Source organism: Cervus canadensis, chromosome 1 (assembly GCF_019320065.1).
Source record: "Cervus canadensis isolate Bull #8, Minnesota chromosome 1, ASM1932006v1, whole genome shotgun sequence".
Taxonomy (NCBI): Eukaryota; Metazoa; Chordata; class Mammalia; order Artiodactyla; family Cervidae; genus Cervus; species Cervus canadensis.
In genome coordinates, this window is record NC_057386.1 from 118,872,641 (window position 1) to 118,893,800 (window position 21,160).

At 54.2% G+C, this 21,160-nt stretch overlaps 1 protein-coding gene across 1 annotated transcript in view; it reads right to left on the reverse strand.

The window, feature by feature from the left end:
• DTX1 (deltex E3 ubiquitin ligase 1) overlaps positions 1–21,160 on the reverse strand; it is a 38,987-nt gene that overhangs the window by 12,433 nt on the left and 5,394 nt on the right. The window contains exon 3 of the mRNA XM_043439736.1: positions 6,819–7,497. Within this exon, the coding sequence (XP_043295671.1) occupies positions 6,819–7,497 (679 nt within the window). The remainder of the gene's footprint in view (positions 1–6,818; positions 7,498–21,160) is intronic.

Genomic DNA, 21,160 nt, shown 5'->3' on the forward strand with positions numbered 1-21,160 from the left:
GGCTCGCTTCCCCTTTGCTCGCTCGAGCACCCCTCGGGCTGCCTGAACAAGCCGCTGACCTTCTACGGGCCTCAGTTTCCCCCTCTGTCAAATGGGTCCCCTCGTCCCTGACCCTGTCCACTCCTAAGGATTTCAACAGTACCAAAATCCCCTGGAGCGATATTTTGAGGGGTGGTAGTCAGTTAGGGCCCAGGTTTATCTAGAGGCCTGGGGCTCTAGGTCACCTCCCCCACCCTCCTGGTCTCTAGCCCGCTTTGCTTGCTTGCTCTGGTGGTTGGGGGGTGGTGCGGGGAGCCCAGGCAGGGGAAGGGAGGGGAGGGGAGGGCTGGCGGTTCCCACGGCCTGGGGCAGCCACTGGGGCAGCCGTGTGCTGACAGGAGTGTGTGGTTTGGCCTCCCAGGGAGCAGGGCAGGAAGTGCTTCAGGTCTGGGGGGGCAGGGTGGGAGGGTGGGGGGGATGGGGGTGTTTGGTTTGACCTTGGGCGAGGTGCAGGAGGAGCCCAGCAGCCTCGAGGGAAAAAGCAAGGTTACAGCCACTGCCCTCCAGCAAGGCCAGGAAGAGGGGGAGAGTGGGCAGCCCAGAGACCCCACGGGGGGACACGGTGTGGGAGAGACTTTTCACGTGGTGCCTTTGGGACTGCTGTTTTCTGAAGCATTAAAATGTAATATCTAGTAAAGAACCGGAGAAACAAAATGTGAATGCTTTCAAACGTAAAGGTAAAATCACTGCAGGAAATGAAAAGAAGAAGGAAAACACCCAAACACACCAGCCACATCAAAGCCCACCCCCCACCCCCCCCACCTATCCTCCATGTCCAGAGTGAACCTGTGACAGCAAAGTCATCCCGGCCTGTCTCCAGCTCACAACACCAGCTGGCTCCCATTTCCCACAGAGGAAAAGCCAAAGTCCTCGACACAGCCTTCAGGGCCCTACAGGACTGGCCCCATTTCATCTCTGACCTCCTCCCCCACCGCACACCCCCGGTTGCCTCTGGAGCCACACTGGACTTCTCACACAAACCACGCCTGCTCCTGCCTCAGGGCCTTTGCACAAGCTGTTCCCCCTGTCTACAGTGCTCTCCCCACCCCCACACCCCAATGCAGTTCTCTGCATAGCTTGCTTCTTAACCTCCTTCAATCCTTGCTCAAACATTATATTCTCAGTGAGGCCTTTTCTGACCTCTTCATTTCCAATTATATCCCTCCCACTACTCCCTACACCCCTTCCTCTCTTTATTTTTCCTTAGTAGTCACTACTACTCTCTATCACATACTAGTATTTATTTATTTTGTTTATTGTTTGTCTCTCTCTAGAAATGTGAGCTTCAGGAGGGCAGGGATTGTCTATTTTGTTCATGGCTAGATCTCCAGGGCCCCCAAAGCATCCTTGGCATATGGTAGTTGCTCAATATTAATAGAAGGATTAACTAATTAAAAAAACAGACCAGCATAGGCTATAGAGAAGGTAAAAAGAGGGACTTCCCTGGTTGGTCCAGTGGTTAAGACATCACCTTCCAATGCAGGGGATGTAGGTTCGATCTCTGGCTGGGGCACTAAGATCCCACAGGCCATGGGACAGCCAAGCCTGCATGGGGCAACTGCTGAGCCCAAGCCCTCTTGCTCTGGAGCCCATGCACTGCAACTAGAGAGAAGCCTGTGAGCTACAAGGAAAGATCCCCCACGCTACAGCAGAAGGAGCCCTTGCAGATCAATAAGAAAGCAGGAAACAGCCCTAGAGAAGGAGAAGCAAAAGAAATAAACAAGTGATTGGTAAAAGAAGCAATCACGGGTGGCCAGTAAACAGGAAGAAGTTCTCAGGCTAAGAACCAGAGGTTTGAAAACGCAAGCAGCATCTCAATGACAGCATCTTACCGGTCTGATAGGGATGTGCTCGTGGCGGCGGGGTAAGCCCCTCTCCCACTGCTAGGGGGTGGATTTGAAATGCAGGCAGTTAGATATGCCCCCCTGTTGGCCTTTGTTGCCAGCCCCACTGCACAGGGTGCAAAAACTGAGGCCCAGAGAGGGCAATGGGCTCCACTGGGGTCACATAGTGAGAGGAGACAGGGAAGTTGGCCCCAAACTCAGCTGCTGCGGGTCCCCCGACCCCTTGGACCTCCAAACACCTTGGGACCCTGGTCTGAAACTTGGAGTGGGCAGCCAGGGGGCCACCCCAATACCGTGACCGACTGGGATTTTTGAATCAGAGTCCTAATTGTGTGACCTTGAGCAAGTGCCAGGCTTTCAGAGCCTCAGTTTCCTCATCTGAGAAGTGGGGATGTTAGGACCTACCACCGTTTCTGTGCACAGCAAGAGAGGCGATGCAGGTAAAAGCCGTGAGACAGAGCCTGGGACATTGTGAGCGCTCAGTAAATGGAAACAGGCCTGCAGCTGTTCCCCCCTCCCTCTCCCCTCCACCACGTGGGCTGGAAACTCTTAGTCTGACCCACAGCTGTGTTCCAAAGTGCTGGACACTGCCCTCTCAGGAGACAGGGCGGATCTTCCCCACCCCTGTGTCTCCGTCCCCCAGGCATCAGCTGCCAGCTGGCTTCCCACCTCATCACATGGGGGAGTGGAAAAAAACCCCAGCCAGGGGGACACTGTAGTCCCGCTGGCTGTGTGACCTGGAGACAAGTCAGTGCCGCTCTCTGGACCTCCGTCCTGAGCTGGGGACGGGAGGTAAGAAGGATGACAAAGAATGATGTCTGAGTTCACCCCTCCTTTGTGCACTGATCATGTGTGGTGATTTTAAATACATCTGCACACCCATCAGTTCTGATGAGCCAGCATACATGGACTGGGGTGATTTTAGCTCCATTTAACAGATGGGGAAACTGAGGCCAGGGAGGAGAAGCTATGCACCTTTCTCTGCAGGGGAGATGAAGGGTGGAGAAAAGGGAACAGAGAAGGAGAGAGCTGCTGAGAAGGAAAGAAAAAGGCAGGAGAGAAGGAGCAAGAGACAGACAGAGACAGAGAGACACAGTCACAGAGACAGAGACTGAAAGAGAGGCTAAGACTCAGAAAGCTGTAACAGGAGAGTCCCAGACACACTGCTGTGTCTTCAATTGTGTCTGGCCCTGAAACTCACACATTGGAGTCCTATTCTTGTTATTCAGTTGCTAAGTCATGTCTGACTCTTGTGACCCCATGGACTGTAACCCACTAGGTTCCTCTGTCCCTGAGATCTCCCAGGCAAGAATACTGGAGTGGGTTGCCATTTCCTCTTCCAGGGGATCTTCCTGACCCGGGGATCAAACCTGTGTCTCCTGCATTGGCAGGTGGATTCTTTACCACTGAGCCACCAGGGAAGTCCCCGCTGGAGTCCTAACCCCTCTCCAAACTCACAGACACTTGGAGACAGGGTCTTTGCAGAGGTGATCAAGTTATGAACGAGGTCATTGGAGCAGGCTCTAATCAATAAGCCTGGTGTTCTCATAAAGAGGAAATTTGGACACAGGGATACAGAGGATAGATGATGTGAAGACAGGGGGAAGGTACCTGTCTGTAAGCCAAGGCCTCACAGGAAACCCACCCTGCCAACACCTTGATCTCTGGCTTCCAGCCTCTAGAACTGAGACACTGCATTTCTGTTGTTTGGGCCTCCCCAGTCTGTGGCACTTTGCTATGGCAGCCCAGGCACACTGAATGACTTAAATACAGAAGCAGAGAGACTGTGGGAAGGGCCATGAAGGGCTCTGGGTGTTCAGGAGGCCAGGGCAAAGATGGGAGGCCTGGTTCCTCAGAGACACTGTCCCTTTCCCCTCATGGGCTGCACCGAGACCTCAGTTGCCTGGGCAATGGGAAGCTTCACTCTGGAGGAACTAGGGTCTGCCATCCCCATGCTTCCTTCCTCCCATGCCCTCCCTCAGCAGCAGACTCCAGGTGTCCTGGGCCCACCCCCCTACTCTGAACCAGGGCTATTTTTAAAAAATGTGTTTGGTCACAACCTGAGACATGCAGGACCCTAGTTCCCCTGCCAGGGATCATACCTGTGTCCCCTGCATTGGAAGGCACAGTCCAAACCAGTGGACCGCTGGGGAAGCCCCTGAGTCAGGGGTATTCTTAGCTGATGTTCCTTGGCTATGCACCTCCTCCGCAGGGTCAGCCCTGACTACTCCCAACCACACCATCCTGTCCCATCACCTGTCTAGTGCTTCCCTGTCTCTCCAGCAACTGTGTTCATGTACTCATTTGCAGGCTGTATGTCCAGCAGTTTGGACCCCATTTATCAGGCTCTGTGAACATGACCCACAGTACATATTTAGAGAATTGATACTGAGCAATAAAAACTGAGCAACCCCCAGCTTGCCCTGAAACAGCCATTTTCAAAAATTTCATCAGTGACTGAGAAATTCATTTCACCTGGCGACCCATGAAACGCATGTAGAAATCATGCAAAAGGTTCCCAGAGCAATTCTTACTGCGTATGACACATGCCAATATTTTCTCTTCTGTTCTCTTCATTTGATTCTATTCAGCTCTATTCCATCCCATTCTCAGAAAATTTTGGTTACAACCTTCTGACTTCATAATCCACTAGTGGGTTTCAATGATACAGCCCTGGAGAGAAGGTTCTCGAATTCTTGCTGCAAAGGCACCTGGGACTTTTCTGCTTCTGTCCCCTCCCACATCTACTCTAATCTTGTTTTCTACTCTTGTCATCCTAGGGCCCTCCAGCCCGGCCAGAGCCAGGTTGTGATCTGCAAGGAGCCACATGAATACCCGTCTGTGATTCCCAGATGGGTGAGTCCCTTCTGCAATGTTTCCCCAAAATGCTCTCCCAAACCTCCACTGGCCTCCTCCCTGTGGGCACTGGGATGCTGGAGAGGAATGATCTGGAGGGGAAGGGGGAGAGGAAGGGAGGGCTAGGCGGGCAGGTGGCAGCTGCTGTAGTCCTTCCGGTGGAAAATCACAGCTCCCCTGCCCCCTATACCAACCCTCCTCCGGAATAACATTAGTAGTCCTGGCTGCCACCGAAGGACCATCTCAATATAAGCTCTATGATCAGGCACACAACTCCCACTTGACAGATGATGAAACTGAGGCTCAGTGAAGGAGAGGGACTTGCCCCAGATCTCACAGCTCAGAAGTGGCTGCCAAGAGGGCATTGGAACCCAAGCAGCCAGATTCTCAAAAGTTCGGAAGCCAGAGAGATTCAGAAAGTGAAAGAAAGTGTTAATCGCTCAATTGTGTCTGACTTTCCGACCCCATTGACTGTATGTAGCCTGCCAGGCTCCTCTGTCCATGGGATTCTCCAGGCAAGAATACTGGAGTGGATAACCATTCCCTTCTCCAGGGGATCTTCCCGACCCAGGGATCGAAACTGGCTCTTCTGCATTTCAGGCAGACTCTTCACCGTCTGAGCCACCAGGAAGCCCAGAAAGATTTTGAAGGGCAGCCTAATTCAGGGCCCCAGGCCTCAGTTTCTGTTGGTGAAAGGGAAGACCTGGATATGGTGATCTCAGAGGTTGCCTCCACATCTGACCTTTGCATGACCACTCTCCTGGGTCATGCCAGAGGGACGCGAGCAGAGTTGACTTTTGGTGCCCATTCCTGGTTTTGGGCACCACAGCCTACACCCCACCTGCCCTTTTCCCTTCTGGTCTATCTCAAGGTCAAGGTCTCTGCCCCTCCCTCATTCCAACTCTTCCAGGGTCGGGTCCTCTGCTGAGATCAAGTGAATCTGGACTCCTGGGTGGGAAGCTGACATGCTCACTAGGTCCATATCCTGGGGCATGGGTGCCTTAACCCAGGCATTTCCAAAGTTGGTATGATCCAGGTTCCCTTCCTCAGTGAAATCCTGCTCTGAAAACCAGTTAGCAAAAGAGATTCCAGAAAGGGCTGATCTCTTAAAATGAAAGCAGAGGCTGGCTTCTTGGCCAGCCCCTCTCCTGCCACTAGGCCGTGTTGTCCCAGGGGTCCCTAAAGCCCGGCTTGAAAACCATAGAATTAGCCCCATGTAATGGTGATATTTCAGGTGTGGCCTTTAGAGCCACAGATATTTGGACAATATTGGCTTGCTTGAGCCTCCACATGAGATGGGTATGGCCTGGGGCAGGGTGTGGAAACCCTTTACAACTTCAAAGACAACACCGCACAGACTCCAGGAATCCTACAGGTCTGAATTTCAATCCTTGCCCTCCACCCGGGTGGCCCTCAGAAAGTATCATACCTCTCTCAGCCTCTGCCTCTCCATCTGTAATAGGGACATGATAGAATTGGGGGGGGGGGGGCGGGCGGGTAATAAATGAGATGGTACAGAAAAAGAATTTAGTAAATAGCAGACATGGACTATACACCATTGTGGCTTCCCAGGTGGCTCAGTGATAAAGAACCCGCCTGCCAATGCAGGAGATCCAGGTTTGATTCCTGGGACTGGAAGATCCCCTGGAAGAGGAAATGGCAACCCACTCCAGTATTCTTGGCCGGAAAATCCCATGGACCGAGGAGCTTGGCGGGCTGCAGTCCATGGGGTCGCAAAGAGTCGGACATGAGTGAGCGACTGAGCACGCGCGCGCGCACACACACCAGTGTAGCTGGGGCTATGGCTCCATCATTTGTGAACAGCACAATCCGGGATGTGTTACTAACACTCCCCGTGCTGCAAATTGTTCGTTATCTGTAAATTGGGGCTGATGACGCTCCCTCCCTCATAGGGTCCTCAGTCCTGGAGATAAACGAGCGTTAAGGTGCTTAGTTAACTCTTGGCACAAAGTGAATACTTAATAGACGCTAGGTATTACTTATGATTTTTATAATTACTGTAATTCTTTGTTCCTAGCCCTAGTGGGCTGCCACCCCTGCGCCCAGGGCCCGGCTTACCCCGGCGGGATGGAGGCGCGTGCGCTCACGCTGGTGGCGCGCTGGGGCCCGGGCCGGTTGAGGTTGTTCTGCCCCGGGGTGGGCGTGCCGCCGGGGGCGCTCGGGCTCCGCGGGGGCGCACCAGGGGGCTGCGCGGGCTCGGCGGGGCCGGCGGCGGGCGCGGCCCAGAGCGCGGCGCCGGCGAAGGTGGCGCTGGGGCGCACGGCGAGCGTGCCCGCTGGTCCTCCCGGAGGCGGCTGGGGCGGCGGGGGCGCGGGGGGCGCCTTGCGGCGCTGCGAGGCCAGGATGGCGTTGGAAGCGGCGCGCGTGCTGTTGACCAGCAGGCACTGCTGGCACGAGCAGGGCTGGCCCGAACTGGCGCCCACAGGCCACGACTGCGACTTGGGGATGGAGCCGACGGTGAGCGGGTAGGCGAGGTCCAGGCGGCGGCGCAGGCGGCGCCGCCGGCGCGTCTGGCGGTTCATCTGCGACATGCTGTTGAAGTAGATGAGGTAGCAGAAGCCGAGCGACGAGAGGTCGAGCCACGGGTGCTGCTTCTCGTAGGCGTTCTGGATGGTGATGCAGATGTCCATGTCGTAGGCCGTCCACGCGCCGCCGTCGTTCTCCCATTCCCACACGATGCCCTTGCCTGGCGCCGACGACGGGTCGTAGAAGTTGCGCCGCACTGGCCGCATGGTGCCTGTGCTCACAAGGGGGGCAGGAGTCAGGACGCCAGGGCGGTGAACCTCCGCGGCCGGGCCGGGGCGGGGTCGAGGTCGGGGTGGGGGGTGGTCAGGGCAGGCCAGAGGGGCGGGAGACGACCCGGGGGCGAGCTTGAAGGTCAGCGCAATATGGGCTGGGGCCAGCGGAGCGCAGGGTGGGGGCGGAAGGCAAGCAAGTGGGGTATCAAGACAGCACGGGGATGCCAGTCAGGAAGGGGAGGAAGGGAGGCAAGCGGCCCCACCTTTCAAGGGTCGACACAGGCACCGAAACAGTGGCCATCACAGGCTGGGGGGTGGGAGAGGGGGCGGGGAAGAAGGGCAAAGCCGGTGTGGGATCTGTTTAGACCAGGGGGGAGCTGGGAAACAGAGTCAATGCCTGGGGTGAGCGCAGGGATAACAGAGGCCACCACCGTGCAGATACCAGTGGCCCTTTTTTCCTTCATCCGTCCACTCATTCAGTCATCAGTCCATCCATTCGTTGATTACTTCAAGCACAAATTCATTTATACATTCTTTCATTCCTTTATTCATGTCTTGGTTCACACATTCATGTATTCCTCAGTTCATTCGTTCAATAATTCTTTCATTAGCCCAATCACCCATGCCTGCCGCCGTTCATACCTGCGTTTATTCTCCCCCGTCAACGTTATCCATGATTTCAGTCATTTCTTCACTTACCACCATCTTATGTAAAAATGTGCACCACCTCTACATACCATCTTTCCCCTCTACATACCTTCTTTCCCCTCCCCTTCCCTGCTCGGGTTTTCTCCATCTGGTATACTTTATATTTTACACATCTATCTTGTTTTCTGTTTGTCTCTTCCCGCTAGAATGTCATTGCCACAAGGCAAAGACTTTGTTTTATTCACTGCCGTATCCCCAGTGCCTGCTCACAGTAGGTGCTCACTAGATAGTTGCTGAATACATGAATGAATTCATTTAGTTCAGACATTGATTCATTCGGGATTCAGTTATTTTAATCAGTCATGCCTTTTGCTATCCTTGCATTGATCCATTCCTTCATCCACTTATTTATTCCTTTTTTCCGTACATCAGTTGATTTGTTCGTTCTTTCAACAAACACACTACCTGTCTGCCCTGCAGAGAGCTCCGCGCTGAGAGGTCATTTAAAATGAATATAACCATATAATAACCTCAGCCAGGTGGGTATTCGTGCCCCCATTTAAAAAAAAGAGGCCCTGAAGTTTGGCTCCCAACCTTTGCTCCATGTTTCCCAGTTCTAGATGCTTCTGAGAGCAAGGCTCCGTGGATACTGGGTTAAGCAGCAATGACCATCCAGGCTGCAGGACTTCCCAGTGCCTTTAGCCTGCTCTGTGCCTTGCGGCCAGTGTGGAGAGATTCTTTTGCATGGTTCACGTGACCCACTGGCAGGAAGGCTGCACCCTTGACTGCTCCTCAATTGTGGGCAAATCCCTTCAGTCTCACTAAGTCTCGGGGGCCTCATCTTGAAAATGAAGGTGATATTAATCCATAAGCCACCCCTCCCCTCTCAAACCAGCCTGCTGGGAGGATTCAGTGAGAATAGCCACAGAACACAAGGTCTGAGTGGGGCCCCAGGGCTGGGAGGCAGGCAGACCTCATTTCAAATCCCAAATGCCTAACCTCCCAGCTCTGTGTCTGTGGTCAGGTGATGCAATCACTCTGAACCTCAGTTTTCTCATCTCTAAGATGGGTGCAAGCAGATGGTTTAAAAGAATCCATCAAGACAAATACTGTCTGTACTCTGATGATTCCAATATCCTCTCTCCTGAAAGCCAGACTTGTGTCTCCAGCAGCTCCCTCAGCAGCTTCCCGTACAGGTTCAACAGGTTTCTCAAACTCAGCTCGGCCATAGCACAGCTGTGATCTTCCTATCCCTAACCCCAAACCCGTTCCTCCTGAAATCTTCCTTGTTGCAGTTAAGCAACTTCATCTTTCAAGCTGCTCAAGCCCCAAACCCCCAATCCTTGGACCCACACCTGACTTCTCATGTCACACCCTAAATCCAACCCAACTGGATTAGTAAAATCCTGTCATCTCTGTCTTCAAATACATCCCACACCTGACCACTTCCCCCTCTCCCCAGCACAACAAATCTATCTGGTCTAAGTCACTATGTCCCTTCTGTCTGGACCATGGCAGTAGGCTCATGACTGTTCTCCACTTCTGTCCTTGCCTTCTATAGGGTCTGTTCCCTACACCACAGCCAGAGGCATCTCATTCAAGTCAGATCACATCTTCTTTGGCTCAAAACTTTCCCACGGTTCCCTGCTTACTTGGAGTCAAAATCAAAGTCCTGGCCATGATCTACAAAGCACGGCATGGTCTATAAAGCTCCTGCAAGGCCCCGTGGGTCTACAGAGTGCTCCCTCACTCACTCCCCGGTGTGCTGCTCCTCAATGACCCAAATCAAGGTCCAGCCTCAGGGCCTTTGCATATACTGTCCCCTCCACCTGGAATATGACCTTGCGACTTCCACACATTCTTACAGTTTCCTCCCGCCTTTCTTTTAGGTCTCTGTTGGAACATCCCCTCTTTGGAAAGACCACCCTTCCATTGCCCTCCCACTGCCATCCTTTTCCCTTTCTCAGTGTCTCTTCCTGGCACTCAGGGCTGCCTCGTGATACATTGATCTACAGACGTGCTTTACTCTCTGTCTCACCCCCGAGGTGAGGGATCCTGCCTGCTTTACTCCCTGCCTCACGCAGTGCCTGGCACGCAGTGGGTCCTCTCTATCTTGAGGGTGTTTCTACTGTTAACTGGCACAACCCCAGGGCGCCTGGCCCTGGAATCTGCAGCCAGATGGATGAGGGCCCATCATGGCCCATCCCGAGGACCCCTTCCTCCCCGTGCCTTGCTCCGGTTTCTCTCTTCTGGCTCAGACTATGCCCGACCTTCAGTGGGTCCCTACCCAGGGCTGAAAAGGCTTCTCTGCTCTCTCCTTTGCTTGCATCCCAAGGGCTATGGATGACCCATGGCCCTTGCCAAGCGCCCAGAGAGCTGGGGAAGTCGAGGCAAATTGAGGGGGGCATGGTGGGCATGGGATCCCCAGGCTCCTATAACATCTAGTCAATTACATGACAATTCCCCCCCTGGGCCTCCTCTTTCTCCTGTCTGCTTTATCATTTTAATTGAGTGTTCGAAAATTGATTTTTTTCCTTGACAATGGGCAGGCCTGTGAGGGGATTAGTTAGAGGGAAAATCCGGGATCCTGCTCTGGCTCTGCTCCTGAGGCCTGGTCTTCCTCTCTCAGAGCCTCAGTTTCCCCATCTGCAAAATGAGAGTTCATGACAGATGACCCTCATGTCTGATGGGGCTCCCAGTAAGGGTTAAGGCGCTGTGTTACTCGGAAGGTGTAACCCCTGGATGGGAAGGGAAGGGAAGGGGTGGGAACTTGCCATATTTAAGCACCTCTGTGTGCCAGGTCTTGAGCTGGGTAGGGCGGGATCAGGGGCAGAAGATGTGGAGTGAAGTGGTTGAGAGAAACGACTCAGACGTCTCACAAGCCATGTGCAAATTCCGGCTCCACATTTAGCCTCAGTGTCCTCATCTGTCAAATGGGGGTATTAATACCTACCCCCCCCCCCCAAGGAATTACTGTGGGACAAAATAAGATAATGCATACTATAGGTGCTTGGCAGAGAGCTTGGCTACAGTAAGTCCTTGATGAATGTTAGCTAAGATGCCATTATTATTATTTACATTACCACATTCACCCTTTCCCACCCCTCAGTCACTTGGTAAACTCCTATTCACCCAACAAAACCCTCTACATGCCCACCTCCTCCAGGAAGTGCTTTTCCATTCTGCTGTTACAGCTAGCACATGCTGCTTTTTATTGTGTGTCTGTCCTTGCACTGTCAATAAGCTATTTGTTTTTGTTCTTGTTCTTAATCTCTCTCACTGGTTGATGACTTTCAGGAGGGCAAGGATTTGGTCACATCTATGTTTTTGTTCCCAGCACTAGGCACAAGGCATGTCCAAGGACACGTCTGCAACTGAAACAAGCAACCTACTTGGCACAGGTCAGGGCTCAGAGGGAGTGGGAAAGGGGAGGGGCTGGTCTTGATGGAGAGGGAGTGCAGATGTGGAGGGCAGGAGCCAAAGTGCACATGGGGTCCCGGGAAAGGCGGGGACAGGGTTCCAAAGGTCGGCGTTGGCCAGCTCTGCAACAAAGGACTCCGGGAGCTTCTCCCAGCCAGGTCAGGACCAGCCAGCCCAGGCATCCCTCTCTCCAGGGCTCTATTTACCAGGTATCGATTTTCCTGCCTGTTTACTGGTAGTTATTAAAGGCTACGTCCCTGGAGTCCTTTTCAAACGAGATCGGAACCTGGCGAGCTGGAGTAATTAGGGCAGCTGCCGTTCACCCCGCCTGGCCCCGCACCCCGCAGCGCCCAGTGCTGCCTGCCCGTCCATCTATCTCCTCAGCTCCCACTGGCCTTGGACCAGGCCGAGGGGCAGCGGGGTGCCAGCTGGTTCCCTGGGGACCTGCCTGGGCCACGATCTTGAGATGTGCAAGGGAGCAACTGCGGAAACACCCTTTCTCCTCCCCAGTGGCCTTGGCCTAGATTTTTGGCCAGAACAATGGGTCTAAGATGAGAGGCTGGAGATTCTTCAGCCTGGGAGACGGGAAGGGCCTCAGACTAGTGGGCTGGATGCACGGCTGATCTATCTAACACCCACCAGCTCTGCTGGGTCCACTCCCCCTTCTCTAGCCTCCCGGGCACCCAGCTGTGCTGGTCACCAGGGTCTGTGTCCCCACAGTGGTGAGGAACCTGTGTCAAGCACGTACTATTTCTGGGCCGGTTTCTGTGTCTGCTTTTGTTCCCCGTCCCCCCACACCCCCTCCTTCGTTTCTCAGGAATGTTTGGTTGAAAAATTCCAATCTTGTTCCAGCTGAACTGAGAGGAAAGGGGCTTTGGCCAAATGTCAGCTGGAGGATTGCAGGAGCTGGGCCCCCGGAGACGGGGTGTGGGGGCGGCTGCGGTCACTGCAGCCAGTGACCAGTTCGTGCCTGGGACAGAGACAACCAAAGAGAGATGGAAACACGGGAGGAAGCAAGAGAGGGAAGGAGAGAGAAGCTGGGAGAAACATACGTGCACTGAGGGCCGAGATCAAAATGGGATGTGCAAAGGTAGACACAGCAGAGTCGGGGGCAAAGAGACATAAAGAAACAGAATCCTGAAGCCCAGAGGCAGAGGCAGTCATGGACAGTCAGGGAGAACCAGAAAGCCAGGCCAAGAGACAGGGAGGAGCAGAGAGGGGAGGCAGTGGGGGTAGCCAGCAGCTACGGCCATAACAATAAAGCTAATGTTGACTGAGTCCCCACTGTGTGCCAGAGGATGAGTTCAACACCTTCTTTGCACTAACTCATTTTATCCCCATATGGTTCCTTCCAGGGAAGAACTAGAATTGTTCCTGTTTTACAGAACACAACTGAGATCCCAGAGAAGTGAAATCTTGGGAGACTTGGGGAATGACACCTTATTCATGGAGTAAAGAAAAAGCCAGGTTAGACTGGTTCTAAGGCTGGCTTAACTCAGCCAACTGAGAGTCCAGTTTAGGACAGCTCCAGCGATGGGAACTCACTACCTGTTTGTGCTCCGTTGTTTCGCCATTGTGAGAGGCTTCTGCCTGGAGAACGTGGTCCTGATCTGACCCCCCTGCCTGAAGGTGGGGTGTGTGGGTGTCTCAGCCCCCAGATTTTGGCTTTAAGAAAAAGCTGACTCTGTAGAGAGTGGGGTGGGGCGGGGGGGAGGTTCTAAGCCCTCCTGTCTGTCCCTCTAGCCTCCAAAGGGTTCTACTCTGGGCTGGGCCAGTCCCAAGGCCCAGCAATGAGCCCCTCCCTCTGGGGGTGGCTTCCCGGAGGGAAGTGACCTCAGTTTAGGGGCACCCAGACCCTGACGGGAAGAGGGGGCCTGTGGGAGGCAGTCATGGGACATCCTGTCAGGTGGTGGGGGGGGGAATCCCACTGCCGACTGAGGTCTATGACAGAGCGGGGGGTGGGGGGCAGCGGGTTAAGCATGAGTTCAACACCCAGTGGATGCTGGGCCTGATGAGATAGTTCACTGAATCCTCCACCAACCCAGAAGTCACCATAGTAACATTCACACTCGGAGAATACACTTTTGTGGCCAGGCTCATAACTCATTTAATCCTCACAATGGCCCTATGAGGTCGGGATATTACCATCCCAGTTAATTTTATTTATTTACAAAAAAAGTTTGTTTTGGCCAAGCCCCACGGCTTGCAGGATCTTAGCTCCTTGACCAGGGATTGAACCCGGGCTAATGAAAGTCGCAAGTCCTAACCACTGGACCACCAGGAAATTCACCATCCCGTTTTAGAGGTGAGGAAAAGGAGGCACAGAGAGGCTTAGGAACCCCTGAGGTCATCTGCAAGGAAGTGATCCAGTAGGAACCCACCCCGGGTTGCTCGACGCCAGCTGTCCCCTTCACTGCCCTACTCTTACCAGCCCGTGTTCCAGGGGAGGGGACTGAGGCATGGAGGTTTACACAGCAAGTAAGGGACACAGCTGACGTTCAGACCCAAGCTGTTATACGGCCTTCTGGAATAGCAGCCGCCTCCCTGATGCCTCGACTGATTATCTGAGTGGCTGGCCAACTCCCTGACATCGACAGCGAGAGCCATCCTGGTTTATTGAACGCCAGCTATTGTGCTAAGAGCTGATGTGTACCGATCAGCCCTTGAAAGAGCCTGAGAGGTTTTGTGCACCGTAGTTAGCCCCATTTGGCAGATGGGGAAACTGAGGCTCCTTGGGAAGATTTGGAGGTCCACCCGGGGATGGTGGCTAAGCTGGGATTTGAACTGCAGTCTGTGGACCCGGGGCGACTCCCCCTCCCTCCCTGTGATCAATATTCCCGCCGTGTTCTGTTTCCCTCCAAACTCTCCCAGGGGACTCGTCAACTGAGCCGCGGCCCATTAGCGGTTTCTGCACGTTTGAAGCTGGCCCAGTCTCCCTAAGCTCTGTGGCAGGGGAAGGGAGGGGGTCTCCAGCCCTGCCTGGAGGAGGCTGAAGAGCTGTGGCGCATTTGGAGAGGCTACCACCCTTAAATTGGTTTCAAAAAGCCCTCCCTCCGGAGGCTGCCGGCAGCTGCAAGCTGGCTGTGCCCACTTTATGAGCTGTGTGTGTGGCTTCCCGGTCACATGGCTTCTAAGACACTCAGGTTCAGGACCCCCCGGCACAGCAGCAGCAGCTGAGAAAGGGAAATGATGGGGTAGGAAAGAGAAGAAGCAGAGAGTCATCTGTCTCCTGGAGCGCTCAGTGCTGTGGGGCCACTGCCCTGTCCCTTCCACGCCTCTACTTTCTCATCTGTGAAATTGACATCTTCCTCTTCATCCTGACTATAAACACTCACAGAAGACCTACTACGTGCCAGGTACTGTGCTAAGTGTTTTACATGTTAATGCTTAATCCACATAACACTCTACAGAACAGGTACCACTATTATCATTGCCTTGCACAAATGCCAGAGAGGTGAAGTGATTTACCCCAAATCACACATGTAAGCTATTAAGCTGGGATTCAACCCGGCCAGATTTGAACTTCTCCTCACTTCCATCACCACCACCCTGGTCCAAGCCACCATGACTGCTTACCTAGCTGACTGCAGCAGCCTCTGTCCTGTGTCCCAATCTGCACCCTTCACACCCTGTAAGGCATACTCTTGCCCAAGGCGGCCAGAGGATCTTTCACAAACTCAAGTCTGACCACATTACTCCTGATCTACACCCATCAGTAGCTCCCTAGTGCCCTTCAGAATGAATCAGTCTAAGTTCGTTAGCTCATCTTCGAAGCCCAGCTGTCTACACAGCCCCACACCCTAACAGCACCAAACTCCTAGTTATTCCCTGAACACAACATACACAGCTCTGCCTCCGTGTATTTGCCCGTGCTGTTACCTCTGTCTGGAATGTCCTTCCACCCACACCACTCCATGTCCCTCTCTGGGTTCCTGCATACTTGTCAGGGTTCAGCTCAACCAGCGTCCTCTTAAAATCTCTGCCATCCTCAGGGAGAATCACTACCTCCTTGGGACTCACAGCATCTTGCACCTGCAGAACCGCCGTTAAAGTACAGAGCACAAGCTCTAAATGTTGAGGTGTCTGTTCTCTCCAGCCCAGAAGCCTCTCAAAGGCTGGGGGACTTTCAGCCACCCTAACATCCTTCCATAGCCAGGAGCACAGGGAGGTGGGCACTGGGAAAATGCTAGCTAAATGAATGAATGAATGAATGAGTGAACGAATGAGCAAATACACACAAGTGAAGCCACCTGAGTACTACAGATGACTAGGCTGGAGATTGCAAAGTGGAGGGTGATGTGACTTTGTTTGCTCACCACACTATTTACATCTTCTAAGTATAATGACCAGGCATTTAAAAATTGGGGTGGGGACTTCCCTGGAGGTCCAGTGGCCAAGACTCCACTCTCCCAATCCAGGGGCCCGGGTTTGATCCCTGATCGGGGAACTGGATCCTACCTGCCGTGGCTGGGAGTTCAAATGCCGCAGCTAAAAGATCCCATGTGCCACAACCAAGACCCAGCACAGCCAAATAAACATTAAAAAAAAAAAAATGAGGTGGATTCACTCAAGTCTGGATTTCAAAAAAATCCCCAAATATCCAAAGAGGCAGTGACAAAGATTGGCTTTCTTGGCAACGGTTAGCAGAAGCTGAGTCACAGTCACCCTGTTCATATTTTCAAGTACTTATTGAGCACCTACTGTGTACCAGGCAGTAGAGAACAACAGTTAAACACCGTTGCCTTCCCAGCCACTGCACACACTTCTGTTGGCTGCCCCAGCCCTGGAAGCATCCAAATTCTCAGCCTCTTTTCTAGATGGGGAAATTGGGCCCCAGAAAGAGAAAGGGACTTGGTCCAAATCACCTACAGCATAGAGGTAGATCTTGACCCCTGGCTCCTTGACTCATATTTTCATGGCCCCAGGTGACTAACACCTTGGCATAAATGAACCTTTGTTCCCCTTCTAGAAGAGAGGAACCTGGGGAGGGCTCCATATCGGTGCCATTTCAGGTGAACCCCATGCGTCCCCTGGTGTGCTCCACTTGCAGTCGGCGGGAGAGGTGACAAAGGCTCTGTGACGGTGGAGCTCAGCTTGTCATCAGCAGAAGAGGTGGCTACGCTGAAGCTGCTGGCAGGACTGTCCTGGCCGCCAGTGCCGCCTCCTTTGATTGCCTCCTCCTTTGTTCTGCATTTCAGGGCATTCAGCTCTAGGGCCCGGTGCCAGACTCCCTCCCATAGCCCATCACCCGCCTGCCACTACCGTCCGGGCAGGTGGAAGCGGCAGCCTGGAGCAACTCCAGAGGGATAACGGGAGGAGCCCAGAGAGAGGCACTTGGCTAGAGTGGCACAGCCAGGATGCAGCTACACGGGACCCAGGGGAGACTCAGCCTCCAGCCTGGCTGCTCCTGGGGCCCCCAAATCAAGGACACCCCCACATCCCGACCTCCTCAGTGTCTAGCCTCCTGTACTAGGCCCATCACTCCTACCAAAATAGAAGGGCTCTGAGGGCAGCCATTTGTATGTGTCCTGCTCACTGCTGCCTCCTTAGTGCCTAGGACAGTGTCTGGCCCATAGTAGGTGCTCATTAAGTTTCTGCTGAATGAACAAACTAATACTGATCAAACTCTTATGAGATGGGGACTGTTGTTGGGCCCATATTACAGAGGAGGAAACCAAGACTCATGCAGATAGTGTGGTTTACTCAAAGTCACAAGTCAGCACCCCTTCCCATCCTTACCCCATCCCCACAATTACCAGAGAGCTGCGAAGAAGGAAATTTAGAGCCTGGACCTCACCAACAAGGCTCCCCGAGGTAGCCACTTCAAGATTGGGGGCCCCATGCTCTCAGCTGGTATCAGTCAAGGGTAGCTGGGGATTGGTAGGGTACCTGCATTGACTGGGAGCCTGAGTGGGTTCATTGGTCGGGGGGTGATGGCTGTCTTGGGACCTGGAGGTTGTCCTGGAGTGGCTACCACTGGGTGTGATGTAGGAGTAAGAGGGAGGCCCAGGGAGACACAGATATGGGGGGGGGGGCGGCGGGGAGCCTGGGAAGGCCCCAGGCACCCTCCATACCCTGGGGAAGGACCTAAGGATCCCATTGCTCACAGCCTGAATGGGCTGCTCCTGTGTGACCGGTCATCACCTCCCCATCCTAGCCCCTCCTCATTATCCTCCCATCACGTCTTCCATCACCCCCTCTTTAGAACCCTTATGCCTCCCCCTTCACTCCTTATCACCTTCTTCACCACCCTTCATCACAGTCCGCCCAGCACTCCTATTGCTCTCCCTCCATGACTGCTGCTATGACCCTCCCCATCACAGTCCCCTTTATCACACCCCCCCACCCTACCCTTAATAGCTCCAATCATAGCCCCATCACCTCCCTGTCCCCTCCCCGCCCCCATGGCTCTCATCACCTTCCCTATCACCTCTCCTATTCCAGCCCCCACACTTCCCCATCACAGCTTCCACCACCTCCCTCATCTCTAGGTCAGACTCTACAGCTCCCTTGGACTGATGAGGATGCGGGGTGGGGGGAGGTTGGGAGAGAGCAGGAAAGGACGGAGAGGGGAGCAGCAGGGGCAGGGTACATGACAGTGGAGAGAAGATGCTACGAGGAGGACGTGACCCAGCATCTCTCACCCCCACTTCCCACAGGAGTGGTCCAGCCATGGGTGGCGCTGTCCAAGGTGCTGGGGCAATCAGGCCTGGCACAGGGTGGGCGCTGCAGGCCACCGGATCTGAATCTCTGATCCACGTCTTCCTAGCTTGGGCAGGTGGCTCTCCACCCTCTGAACCTCACCTTGGCTATGTATAAAGAGGGCTAATGCCTGCTGGCTGGGAGGAAGGAGCCCAGCCGGACTGTTGGGAAGGGCCTGCATCAGCCCCTGCCCAGCGGGCTTCACCTCTGGCCTCTGAGGGCCTGTGATTAATGAGGCTGGTCTTGCAATGTGGCTCTGGGTCCCCTGGGGCCTGGCCACTAAAGGATGACAGCTGGAGGCCCAGTCATGCCCGGTGGGACTCAAGAGGCCTCCCTTACCCTCCCTACCTCTCCTGGCTTCTGTCATTGCCTCCGTCTTCCACTCAGGCCTGGGCTGCCTCCAGCCAAAAGTGTTCCTCAAACCATACAGACTCTTGGAGAACTCCTCCTCCAGGAAGTCCTCCCTCTCAGAGGCCCCTGGCACACACTGTCCATATCATCTGGCCGGGCAACCTGTACCTCTCCTATGAGGTATTTAAATCTTTTTCCTACTTGAACATGAGTACTATGTGCAAAGTAGTGTTCTCTATGCTTTTACCTACATTATCTCATTCAATCCTCATGATAATAATCCTCTCAGGTAGGGACTATTCTTATTCCCATTTTGCAGAATAGGTATCTGAGGCTCAGAGAAGTTAAGGGGCTAGCCCATGGTCATACAACCAGCAAAGGGCCAAGCTGGAATCCAGATCTATATCTGAATCTGAGAGTTTGGCTGCCATTCCCATGATATGTACCTGCCTTTGCCTTGACTAGACTCTGAAACCCATTTGGCAGGGGTCTTGTCCATCTTTCTGAGTTCCAAGGAACCAGCCCAGAGCCTGGTACTGAGTAGGCACCAGTGATTATCAAATAAAAGTGATGATGAATGTATGGTACCAGAGGAGACTCCAGGAGCCAGACAAGCAGCCAGAGGCAAAAGGATGGATCCGTCAGGGTGGAGATGCAGGCAGTGCAACAGGTGGTGGTGGGAGACACCCTTGGATGAATCAGCTGGAGCTGCAGCCACCAGCGGACAGACCCCCTCCCAGTCCAAACACACATCATCCTTCCTGCCCCTGGTGTCAGGCCCAGCCCCCTGGGGGCCCTTCAGGTTGCCTGGGAGAAGGTCCCAAGAGGTTCTGTAACCAGGGAGCTCGGCCCCGGAGGCCTCTGGGGTTGCACAAGGCTGTTTCTACTTTGGTACAGAATAAGGCAACAAGCCCCAGCAGAGCGCTCAGGGAGGCGGGGAGGTGACTCTCTCGGCAGGCTTGTTGGATGTAACCTTAGTCTCCATCCTTGAAGCCTGTGTGAGCGACCTGGTTCCAGAGGAGTGATCAACTGTGTTACCTTGGGCAAGTCACACACCCTCTCTGGGCCTCTCTTGCTTCATCGATAAGACAATTTGCCTAGGGGTCTAAATTCTGGCGGTGCTTTCCCTGGTGACGGCTGCTCCTTTCTCTGGGCAGCCCCACCTGGTCTCCGACAGCCTCAGTGTTCAGACGGGATGTTCCATCAGGGCTCCCGGGCTGAGTGGAGCACCAGCTACCCAGAGAAGGGATTGAGGTTGGCTTGGGAGATGCTGAAACCAGGCGCCACCTGTCACTCCAGCCTGACAGCTTGGGAGTGCCAGGCACAGCCGTGCTCTGAGCTGTGGGGACAGCAGTTGTGGATGGTCCCCAGGCTGGCCTCCCCCAGCCTCAGCTGTCCCATCTACAGAATGGGCAGAAGGTGGCCAGGAGTGCCCCCAGCAGCAGAGGGAGAAGAGAATGGGTGTCACCTGTCAGTTCATCACTCCCCCAGCCCCTACTCCCAGCCACGTGAGCTCAGAGAGAAATCTGGAAATGGCCTGGGGAGTGGTTAGCTCAGATCTCTGTCCCATGAGAGGACCAAGAGAAGGATCCAGGGTCTGGGTGAAGCCCTCAGTGGTGGCTGCCTGCCTCCACAGCAGCAGGGAAGTAAGTGGCTCTCAGCAGGTGACCTCTCATGGGGGACAGGCGGGGTTCCCACATCTTTCTCCCACTGCTGGTGGGAGCCAACACCTTCCTCCGAGAACCCCTCTGGCTCCTGGACCCAGCTCCGCCACCAGCTGCTCTGCCCACCTGGGCCAACCCCTCCGCCTTGGTTTTCCCATTTGTGAAATTCTGGTTTGGTTGGCTCAAGACAAAGGAAGACTGGGAAAGCTATGGGGGACCAGTGCCACGCTGGCCCATTATCACCCACAGCGCAGCAGACGTGCCTGTGGAAGGAAAGCCAGGGTCCAGGCATCCCTGCCACGTGGGTTCCAGATCTGCGGGGCTTCAAAGGGAAACTCACCCCCCGTGGCGAGTGATGAAAACAGCCCAGCAGGGGAGAGGTGACGGGGCACCGGCTGAACAAACAGCAGCCCCCATGGGACCAGGGCTGGCCCTTCCCCTGTGGTCCAAGCCTGACACCTGGGCTTTCTTTCCACTGGCAGCACGACAGGCTTAGAGACAGGGCACTTGGGTGTCAATGATGTACAGGCGGGGCAGCGCTGTGTGTGTGCACACACACGTACACCTCGGCACACGCCAGGAAGTGAGTATTTCATACAGGCCACACTGAGCATGCCATGGCATCTGCAATGTCCTACTCCATGGGCAGGCTAAGAATATATTAGGAGTAGGTGAACTGCGGCCCACTGGTCCAGTCCACCGGCTGCCTGCTTTCTCACAGCTTGTGAGCTGAGCGGTTCTTAAATTTTCAAATGGTTGGTGGATGGGGGCCAGAGGAGGGAGAGAAAGGAGAAGAATATGTCATGACCCGTGAAAATGATATGAAATTCAAATTTCAGTGGCTGCAACTAGTTTTACTAAGGCACAGACCCATTCA